This window comes from Pristiophorus japonicus, chromosome 1 (assembly GCF_044704955.1).
Source record: "Pristiophorus japonicus isolate sPriJap1 chromosome 1, sPriJap1.hap1, whole genome shotgun sequence".
Classification (NCBI taxonomy): Eukaryota; Metazoa; Chordata; class Chondrichthyes; family Pristiophoridae; genus Pristiophorus; species Pristiophorus japonicus.
Window position 1 is genome coordinate 304,653,489 of NC_091977.1, and position 11,293 is coordinate 304,664,781.

The following is an 11,293-nucleotide window of genomic DNA, read 5'->3' on the forward strand; positions in this document are numbered from 1 at the left end:
TTAGGTGTCAGCCTTGGTTCAATGGTAGCACTCTCACCTCTGAGTCAGAAGGTCATAAGCACATAATCTAAACTGATACTCCAGTGTAGTACTGAGGGGGCGCTGCACTGTTGGTATCGTCTTTCGAATGAGACGTTAAACTGAGGTTCTGCCTGTCCTCTCAAGTGGTCATAAAAGATCCCATGGCATTGTACAAAGAAAAGCAGGGGTTTCTCCCGGTGTCCTGTCCAACATTTAACCCTCAATCAACTTCACTGAAATAGATTATCTGGCCATTTATCTCATTGCTGTTTCCCATCATCATAGGCAGTCCCTCGAAGCGAGGATGACTTGCTTCCATGCCAAAAAGGGATGAGTTCACAGGTGTTTCAATGAAGGACCTAATATTCCAGATACAGAAATACATCTTGGAGGGTGGAAGATGCCTGTGCTGGATTTTATTAACATGTGGTGGCCATTGCAAACCAGCCACCACACGGGCTTAACAAAGCTAGAACTTGGTCCAGTGGCAAGGATTAACCAAGACGACTGGAGACCAGCTCTGCTGCATGGACCGAGCCCTACATTACAACAGTGACTACATTTCAAAAGCACTTCATTGGCCGTGAAGCGCTTTGGGCCCTCCTGAAGATATGAAAGACATATAAATGCAAACTGTTTTTTTTTCCATTCAAATGAGCAGATAATCCAAAGCCATATGTACAAATTAGGCACAATGGATGATTAATTACTTCAAACTGGCCCAATCTGGATCACTTCTGGTTCAGATAGTGATGGTTACAAAACCGGCTCGAAATATGCTCCTGATGGTATCATTTTGTTAAAATTATGTTGAATTCTTTCACAAACGATTACACAGCAGTGAATTTTTGGTTTGTGAATCCTGCTTGGAACAGGATTATCCCACCGTTTCCTCTATGGTATATTAAACATCACTTTTGTTAGATGAGATGAAAATCAAAAATAAATCAAAATAGAAAGCATTCGACAGCATCGCTTTTGCACATCCAAGCCTCTTTTCTAAAAGTAATTTAAATAACTTGACTGACAAATGGCATGTACAGAATGGAAAATTTAAAAAAATTATTTTGCTCCTTTTTAAAGTTTCACTGTCAGCTTGGCTCAGTTGATAACATTCTTGTTTCTGAGCCCCACTGCAGGACTTGAACACGGTATCTAAGCTGACACTCCGCGGTGCCACTCAGGGAGCGTTGCATTGTTGAAGGCACTCTCCCTTGGATAAGACACTAAAATTGTGGTCCTGGTTGCCTCTTGTAAGGTAGGAAACATAGCAGCCAACTTGCGCACAGCAAGCTCCCACAAACAGCAATGTGATAATGACCAGATCATCTGTTTTAGTGATGTTGGTTGAGGGATAAATATTGGCCAGGACACCAGGGATAACTTCCCTGCTCTTCTTTGATATAGTGCCATGGGATCTTTTACCTCCACCTGAGAGCAGATAGAGCCTAGGTTTAACATCTCATCTGAAAAACAGCACTGCACTGGGCAACCTAGATTTTTAAGCTCAAGTCTCTGGAGTGGAGCTTGAACCCACAACATTCTGACTCAGAGGTGAGAGTGCTACCCATTGAGCTGACACAGTGCAAGATCTTGTTGTATATAGAAACATAGAAAATAGGTGCAGGAGTAGGCCATTCGGCCCTTCGAGCCTGCAGCACCATTCAATATGATCATAGCTGATCATGTATTTCAGTACCCCATTCCTGCTTTCTCTCCATACCCCTTGATCCCTTTAGCCGTAAGGGTCACATCTAACTCCCTTTTGAATATATCTAACGAACTGGCCCCAACAACTTTCTGTGGTAGATAATTCCACATGCCCACAACTCTCTGAGTGAAGAAGTTTCTCCTCATCTCAGTCCTAAATGGCTTACCCCTTATCGTTAGACTGTGACCCCTGGTTCTGGACTTCCCCAACATCGGGAACATTCTTCCTGCATCCAACCTGTCCAATCCCGTCAGAATTTTATATGTTTCTATGAGATCCCCTCTCATTCTTCTAACTTCTATTGAATACAAGCCTAGTCGATCCAGTCTTTCTTCACCTATAGTCCTGTCATCCCAGGAATCAGTCTGATGAACCTTTGCTGCACTCCCTCAATAGCAAGAATGTCCTTCCTCAGATTTGGAGACCAAAACTGTACACAATATTCAAGGTGTGGCCTTATCAAGGCCCTGTACAACTGTAGTAAGACCTCCCTGCTCCTATACTCGAATCCTCTCGCTATGAAGGCCAACATGCCATTTGCCTTCTTCACCGCCTGTTGCACCTGTATGCCAACCTTCAATGACTGACATACCATGACACCCAGGTCTTGTTGCACCTCGCCCTTTACAAATCTGTCACCATTCAGATAATAATCAGTCCTCCTATTTTTACCGCCAAAGTGGATAACCTCACATTTATCCACATTATACCATATCTGCTATGTATTTACCCACTCAACTAACCTGTCCAAGTCACCCTGCAGCCTCTTAGCATCCTCCTCACAGCTCACACTGCAAACTTAGTGTCGTCTGCAAACTTGGAGATATTACATTCAATCCCTTCGTCTAAATCATTAATGTATATTGTAAATAGCTGGGGTCCCAGCACTGAACCCTGCGGCACGCCACTAGTCACTGCCCATCATTCTGAAAAGGACTCGTTTATCCCGACTCTCTGCTTTCTGTCTGCCAACCAGTTCTATATCCACGTCAATACATTACCCCCAACACCATGTGCTTTAATTTTGCACACTAATCTCTTGTGTGGGACCTTGTCAAAAGCTTTGGAATGTCTTTTTTTTCTGAGCGCTGTGAAAAGGTGCTGCACAATTACAAGTCAGTCTTACTTGAAATTAAACTCTGCATAAACTTTGAATCATTTCGGATTTTAACTAATTACAGCAAGTCTTTTGTAATGTGGAAATGTGTCAATGTTTGCTGCAGAAAATTCACCGGCTACTGTGTTTGAAATGAAAACAAGAGATTCATGTATGCAATTTCTCCCCACACCCTAAAATAGTTCTCCAGCCTGGCGGATCTGGTCTGATTTCAAACCCCTCCGTGATTCAGCTGCATTTTCCTTCCACGATTAAGAAACAATACAGTTCAAAGCAACATGCTTTAAAATACACAGCAGGCCCGAATACACTGTCAGAAAGGAGAAATGATAGGGTAACTGATACAACCAGTGTTTCAGGTACTGAGGGACTGTTGCACATTTCATTTCAGATTTCCAAACTGTGTGTGTGTGCGTGCCTCAAAGCGATGGCGCGTCTGCCTCGCCGTCCCTTATCGGGCCCAAGCTAAGTAGTTTCCCAAAGTCGGAAAGCAAGAGATTGGTTGAGTGAGAGTGACACGGCTGTGGGAGTCGCACTCGAGAAGCTTTGGCTGCTCCCCCAGGCTTGACAGCTCCTTGTGTTTCCGGCAGCACACCTACCTTGACGTTTCCAGGAGGGAGGGAGGGAAAGAGAGAGAGAGAGAGAGCCCGCTGGAGGATCGGTGTAAAATGAGTCACATTTCGCCCGATGCAGCACCATTGGCGCCGACTCGCTGTTTTGTGTGTGTTGGATAAAACTGACATGAAATTGACCCGGGGACGCCCGGCGGCGCGGGGCTGAGGCGCTGAAGGAAAGGTGGGGGAAGGACGAGGAAAAGGGGTTCTTTCTTGTTTCTTTTTCTCGACTTGTACCTGTGAGCAGCTTGGAGCGCCGGCAACACCTGGGCGGCGCTCAGTGAGCAAGGAAAGACCCTGGCACAACTATCAAAGCAAGGAAGGAAGGGAGGGGAGAGGGAGAGAGAAACTTCACACCGGGAACGTTTAATTATCGATCGGCTCCAACTTTCCTCCTCCTCGGCCCAGGAGCCGATGGAAGCCGGTGTGGAAGAGCCTGTTGCCGGCAGGATTTGAGAGTGACTGCTTACGTGGCGTTGTGTGCTGCTGCTGCTTCCCGCAGGTGGAATTACTTCTTTTGCTGGTTGCTACTACTTTCTGTCGGGAGAATTTGTGTGTTTTTTTTGGATTGATTTGATCAGAGAGAGAGAGACCGGGAGTGGGATGGGGAATCAGATGGAAAGACTGACCCATCTGAGCTATGCCGAAGTGCCCACCGCCGACCCAGCCGGGACGGACAGAGAGGAAGCGGGACCCCGCATCGGTGTGTCTTACATCTTCTCGGTGGACGACGACGAACTGGAGCCGGAGTCGGTGAGAGCGGTGGCCAGCGAGCCGGGCCGGGGAGGCGGGGGCGGAGGCGGGGAGGAGAGCGGCTACGACGCCCGGGACGAGGTGGAGTGCTCGGTGTACTACCGGGACGAGTGCGTGTACGAGAAGCGGAGGAGCAGCAGCAGTAAGGGTGAGCCAGGGGACCCGCTGGCCGCCCAGCCCGCCGAGACCCTGCTCAGCCGCTGCCAGCCGGGGGACCTGGTGGAGTTCGTGGCCCGCAGCCAGTACCCGCACTGGGCGGTGTACGTGGGGGATTTCCAGGTGGTCCACCTGCACCAGGCGGAGATCCGCAACGACTTCCTGACCGACGCCAGCCAGGGCCGGAGGGGCCGGCTGGTCAGCCAGCTGTACCGCTACAAGCCGCTGCCGGCCGAGAGCGTGGTGCGGGGGGCGCTGCAGCAGGTGGGGCTGCGGGACCGGGAGCTGAGCTGGCGCAGCTCCGAGTGCTTCGCAGCGTGGTGCCGGTGCGGCCGCCGCGAGTTCAAGGCGGGCGGCGAGCTGCGCATCGGCAAGCAGCCCTACCGCCTCCGCCTGCACCTGTCCGAGCGCCGCAGCCACACGCTCGAGTTCCAGAGCCTGGAGGACCTGATCGCCGAGCGGCGGCGCAGCGACCAGCTGGGCCGGGCGGCAGTGCTGCGGGAGCTGAGCGCACACCTCCAGCTGGAGGAGCAGCAGAGGACTGAGCAGCACTCGCACTGAGCACTGCCCCGGGCATGGCCCAATCTGCTTCACCCCATCACCACACCAAGCCAAGGCGGCTGCTGAGCTATCCGCACTTTTCGCAGTGGACAAGTTGAAAGGAAGACTGTTTGTGTGTGTGTGTGTGTGTGTTTTCAAGTAGACGGATTTGCACTGAAGTGAAACTTTATCATCTATTTTTAAATCTCGTCTGTCACATTCCACTCAAACTGGCGTGAATTCACCTCTGAAAGGACGACTTATTGCAATACAAGATTCGTTTTTTAAAAAAGGTATCTTTTTTAATATTTGGACCTAATCTGCGACTTCGCGACAAGTTATTCATGTTTCTCTCCCTTCCCTGAGCATTAAAACCTCGCTTCAACTGAGAATCCAACTGACTTCTCTGCCAAAGGGGAGAATTGCTCGGCGATAATAGTTCCTTCAAAATGAAGGGCAAAGTTTAATCCGCGGAATGAATGGCTTTTTTTTTGTCGAAGGGATTAGGTTGAGCTGAAGATCGATCGCACTAATAAACAGGAAGACGGGTAAACACTGTGTGTGACGGCGGAGAATGCACGCTGGGTTGGCGTGATTCAGTCAGTCCTTGTGAGGCGCATCATTCAACAGATCTTACCCCTCCTCTCGCCTTTAATTAAAACGTAAACACACTTCATAATTTGAGCAATAGTACAGCTGTACTGCTGACTTTATTTTAAGTTTGGTTTGAAGCCCGTACTGATTGAGGGGTGGTTTCAAGTGTTCCTGCTTCACTGATCCACCGGACAAGGACACAATGAAGTACAGTTCGAGAGTATCCATATTTCTTGCACATCTTTATTGAAATTGAATTAAATATTTTTATAATATTTTTGAATTATTGTGCAAAGTTTTGCACTACTGTTAATTTTTTTGCCTGCCTTAATGTTGATGTGCGTAACATATCAAAGTTTTGAAAGGTTCTAAAAATCAACACAATGCATAGATTATGTATTGATATTGTCTTAAGCACTTGTGTTCATTGGAAAAACCATGTAATAAAAATGTTGGCTTACATGGTTTTCCATGTGAGAATCTTTATAAAGTATCCATCTAAACACAGCAACTGAGTATCCTCCACCCCACCCCCACCTAAAAAAAAGTTTGTACAGTGCACTTAATTCTTCAATAGCCGTCTCACCCTACTCACTCACTAAAGATGCGTAAATAAATCAAATATATTCAAGTGTACTTGATAAATATGCATAGTCAGTCATGGCCCAGTGGGTATTCTGACTCTTGCCTCTGAGTCAGAATGTTGTGGGTTGCAAGTCCCACTCCCACTCCAGAGACTTGAACACACACAATCTAGGCTGAAACTCCGACAGGACAGTACTGAGGGAGTGCTGCACTATCGGAGGTGCCATCATTTGGATGAGACATTAAACCGAGGCCCCATCTAGACCCCTCAGGTGGATGTAAAAGATTCCATGATGTTATTTTGATGAGCAGGAGCGTTATCCCCGGGAACTGGCCAATATTTATACCTCAATCAGTGTAACAAAAAACAGATTATCTGGTCATTATCACATTGCTGTTTGTGGGAGCTTGCTGTGTACAAATTGGCTGTCGCTTTTCCTACATTACAACAGAGACTACACTTCAGAAGTTGGCTGTAAAGTGCTTTGCGCCATTCTAAGGTCGTGAAAGGTGCTATATCAATGTAAGTCTTTCCAGAACATGGATAATTTATTCTTCCCTTATCACAATACAAAATATCACCTGCCCAATCAGAAAAACAAAGCGACTCCTTTAGCAGATCAGTGAATTTATCAAAGAACCAAACCATACAGACCTGGAAGATCTGTGGTGCAGCTGGTCTCAACCAGAGAGGTAATAAGGTGCCCTTGGGGTAGATTGTGCAAGATTTCCAGAAATCCTGCTTCTGATCACTATCCCTACTTGAAATGCGTGCGTAGAGGTTGGGTGAAGACCCTTGTGTTTTAATAACCCGTTGATCAACTTTTTCTGGCCTTCAGGAGAGGAGGAGGAGAAGAAACATTGTTGATTTTAAAAAAAGAGCAATGTCGCCAGACATGGTCAGAATTACCTTTTATTTAGCCTAGTTCTTGAAGGATTTATCTGGGATGTAAATGCGGTCGTGAGATTCAATCATGAGCTATAGAAATAAAAGGCATCAGTTGACAAGTGTGAGGAAGTTGAAGGACTATATGCTGCATTTATATTAGAAAACTGCTTTCTGAAGTGGTTTTCCAGTACTAACTCTCAGTTTCATTGCTATAGAAAGGTAGTTATTCTGCAGCAACCAGATAAACTTCAAAACAATTATGCGTAACCTTTTAAAAGACTTGCATTTATATAGCACCTTTTACAACCTCAGGATGTCTCAAAGCACTTCACAACCAATTATGTACTTTTTGAACTGTAGTCACTGTAGGAAACACGACAGCCAATTTGCATACAGCAAGGTCCCACAAAAGGACTGTTATAATGACCAGATAATCTGTTTTAGTGATGTTGGTTGAAAAGAGAGACTTGCATTTTCATGACCACTGGACATCTCAAAGTGCTTTACAGTCAATTAAGTCCTTTGAGTGTAGTCACTGTTGTAATGTGGGAAACTCGGCAGCCAATTTATGCACAGCAAGCTCCCACAAACAACAATATGATAATAACCAGATAATCAGTTTTTTGTTATGCTGATTGAGGGATAAATATTGGCCACAACACCAGGGATAACTTCCCTATTCTTCTTCAAAACGGTGCCATGGGATCTTTTACATCCACATGAGAGCACAGACGGGGCCTCGGTTTAACATCCAAAAGACAGCACCTCCGACAGTGCAGCACTCCCTCAGCACTGCACTGGATTTATGGAATCAGACTTGAACACACAACCTACTGATTCAGAGGCGAGAGTGCTACCACTGAGCTAAGGTTGATACCAACAGACTGTCTGTACCTTTTCCAATGATCTGCAAGATCTGACCAGGCTAGTGACAGTGAAAACATTTTACTGGCCTGTACAGAGGCAGACGGGAGCACGTTGGCCGCTCAGCCCACCAGCGGTTATCCCTATTGCCTGGTTCGTAAATAGGCTGCTTTGTGTTCACACTGCCAACAGAGGCAGGACTGTAATTGGAGTAACAGGTCAAAACCATTGGCTTTAATGTCTCGCACTGCCCCTGGCAACATAAGCACTAGTTTGTTTATATTCACAGTCTGCCGCTGACTTCACAGATATAGTCACTTGCAAATTGAAAATATAAATGGGCTATCGAGCCACAGGGAACTCTCTCAGCTGCATTTTCCTTTTGTAGCGGATTCAGAGTTGCACATGATCGGCAATGATTTAAGATTTGCATCTCAAAATGGCAATGGGCACTTCTGATTCAGTCTGGAATAACATTATGATTCATAAAACCACCTGGTGTGATAAAGGATTCTGTAAAGCACTCTCTGCCACATCAAAACAAGTACCATTGAGGCAAGAACTACTGTGAGGGTTTATCAAATTAGCAGAGGGAGTATCCAGTGTAGTCAGTGAGAGCAGAAAAACCACAAAATACAAAGTGAGTGGGCAGTCAATCAAAAACATAAACGGTTGTCATTTGTTTTATAAGCCTGTAGTCCATTCTTCACCTCCGAAACATTGCAATGAAACATGTTAATTATAGTGCAATTTGTTGGTGCACAAGCCAAAACAAAGTGGTTCTGAATGAGCATACTTGTCTCTTTCAAAAAGAAGTCCTTCAGCTCATGGGGTTAACCTTGGGGAGCACAGTGCATCTTCATCCAAAAAAGGCTTGGAGCAAATACTGAATAAATGCCGAGAGCACAGGGTTTAAGTGTTCAATAGCTAAGAGCCATTAATTGAATCTACACTCTGCTCCCTGAGGTTATTCTTTAATTAAACAAGCATTCATACTTTAAAAACAACACTGTTAAATAATCCCTTATAACTTTGGGAAAGTGACCTGATCCTAGTAAAAGCTATTCCATCTATTGAAATGCAAGATATGTGAAGATTAAAAGATGATCTGCTTGAGCATTTAAAACAATGAAGGGAACTGTCAGGTTCAATAGGAAATGCTTGTGGCAGGGGAATCCAGAATAGGGAAACCTAATCTTAGAATTTGAACTAACAGCAAGTTCATTAAAAAAATGTCTTCATGCAAAGGGTTGTGACAATGTAGTATACATTGCCCCAAAAGGCCATAAGTGCAGAATCAATTGGGCTGTTTAGAAAATAGATATATATTTAAATGGGAAGTGAAGGTATTGAGGGATATGGAGACAGGTTGAGGAACTGAGGTGAAAAGATGAAGAGCTATCATGAATAGCAAAATAGTGAAGTTAGCTAAATAGTATACACTGCCAACTCCTGTTCCTAAGTTCCTATTTTCTTTGTCAGCGGCTGTGCTCCTGTACCTGTTCTTAATTGTGATATCTATATTCTCCTGGTGCTTTTGAATCCTCTTTATAGAGTAGCTCTTCCCACAGTCTGGACTTGGCATTTTCTAATGCATAAGGATGTTCAAATGTATGGTACGGGAAAAAGTCTGTGGGCCAATAAGAGCACCTCTTTATTGCTTAATCTTAAACCCACCTCGATCTTGAACCCATTAATACCATTTGCTCCAGTAACCGTTCTGGCAACATAACACATGCCTATTATATCTAGTGTGATATAATGCTGCCTAAAAATCCTTACTAATTACTATTTTCCTACTTGTGTTCCTTAGTTTTTGAAACCTTTATCAGTGTATGTGAACAATTTGTCTTGGATCATCTTTATGAATCGTCTTCCCAAGTTTGCAACATTCTATTAGATTCTCTAATAAGAACAAATCCACCACCCTTAATTATTCCTCAAAACTTTGTTTCATAGACGAAGAGGCATAAATCCATCTTGGGCAGTAGTGCACACGGGTGGTATTGCATCGGCCACCTGCAATACACTCCTACTGATATTCGCTTCTGTTGACTTCAGTGGAGCTGAATGTATAATGAACATAAGAAATAGGAACAGGAGTAGGCTATTTGGCCACTCGAGTCTGCTCCGCCACTCAATAAGATCATGGCTGATCTACCTCTACTCCACTTTCCCACCCGATCCCCATATCCCTTAATTGCCTTAGTTCCCAAAAATCTATCAATCTCTGCCTTGAATATACTCACAAAGACTGAGCATCCACAGCCCTCTGGGGTAGAAAATTCCTTGGATTCACAACCCTCAATGAAGAAATTTCTCCTCATCTCAGTCCTAAATGGCCTACCCTGTATTCTGAGACTGTGACCCCTAATTCTCCAGCCAAGGAAAACATTTTCTCAGTAACTACACTGTCAAGCCCCTTAAGAATTTTATATGTTTCAATTAGATCACCTCTTATTCTTCTAAACTCGAGGAATATAGGCCTAGTCTTCTCAATGTCTCCTCAGGGCAATCCCCTCATCCCAGAAACCAATTTAGTGAATTTTTGCTGCATTCCCTCTCAGGCATGTATGTCTTTCCTTGGGTAAGGAGACCAGAATTGTTCACAGTGCTCCAAGTGTGGCCTCACCAATGCCCTGTATAATTATAGTTAGACTTCTTTATTCGTATTATCTAATCCCTTTGTAACAAAAGCTAACATGCCATTTGTTTTCTGTAGCTGCATGTTAACTTTCTGTGATTCATGTACAAGGACACCCAGGTCCTCTGAATGGAAAATATTTCCCAGTCTCTCATCATTCACAAAATGTTTTGCTTTTTTTACTTTTTCTACCAAGATGGATAACTTCACACTTCCCCACATTGTAATCCATTTGCCATGTTCTTGCCCACTCAGTCAAATCTGTCTATATCTCTTTGCAGAGTCTTTGTGTCCTTCTCATAGCTTACTTTCCTTACTTGAGTGATCTATGTGATACCACCCATGTTACACTACTGCCCAACCCAAATTTCTACCCATTAGAATCATCCTGTTTCATTTCGGCTGTGCCCAATTAAAGGTAATAATATCTTGCCCCTTGCCCATTTTCTGAACTTGGTCTGCAGGTGAATTATTTTTTGTCTCCCAGCGTCAAGTATTTGAATGGATACAAATGCTAACATCTACAATGACATAAACACTGTTTCAGCAGCATTAAAAGCCACTTTCAAATAAAACACTCAATTGAAGAGGCCACTAAAGATAAGCAAGGAAAATGGAATTAGAGGGTTGAGCAGAGATACAGCCCACTTTTGTGCTAATTTTCTGTGGCAATGACATAGGTTTCCACTTGCAATTCTCTAAGCAGCAAATGACCCATTTCAACTGTGCCCTTTAGGGAAAGTCTAGAATCAAGATAAAGTGGGGAAAATTGGATGGCAAGTCAGTGTGGCCCATTCCTTTCTAT

General features: G+C 44.5%; 1 protein-coding gene across 1 annotated transcript; it reads left to right on the forward strand.

Annotated features, from left to right (window-relative positions):
• The first annotated feature begins 3,440 nt into the window (after window positions 1-3,440).
• lratd2a (LRAT domain containing 2a) lies at window positions 3,441-5,843 on the forward strand. The gene has a single exon (XM_070873318.1). The coding sequence runs from the start codon at window positions 4,067-4,069 to the stop codon at window positions 4,931-4,933; it is 867 nt and encodes a 288-aa protein (XP_070729419.1). The 5' UTR covers window positions 3,441-4,066; the 3' UTR covers window positions 4,934-5,843.
• Window positions 5,844-11,293: the final 5,450 nt, after the last annotated feature.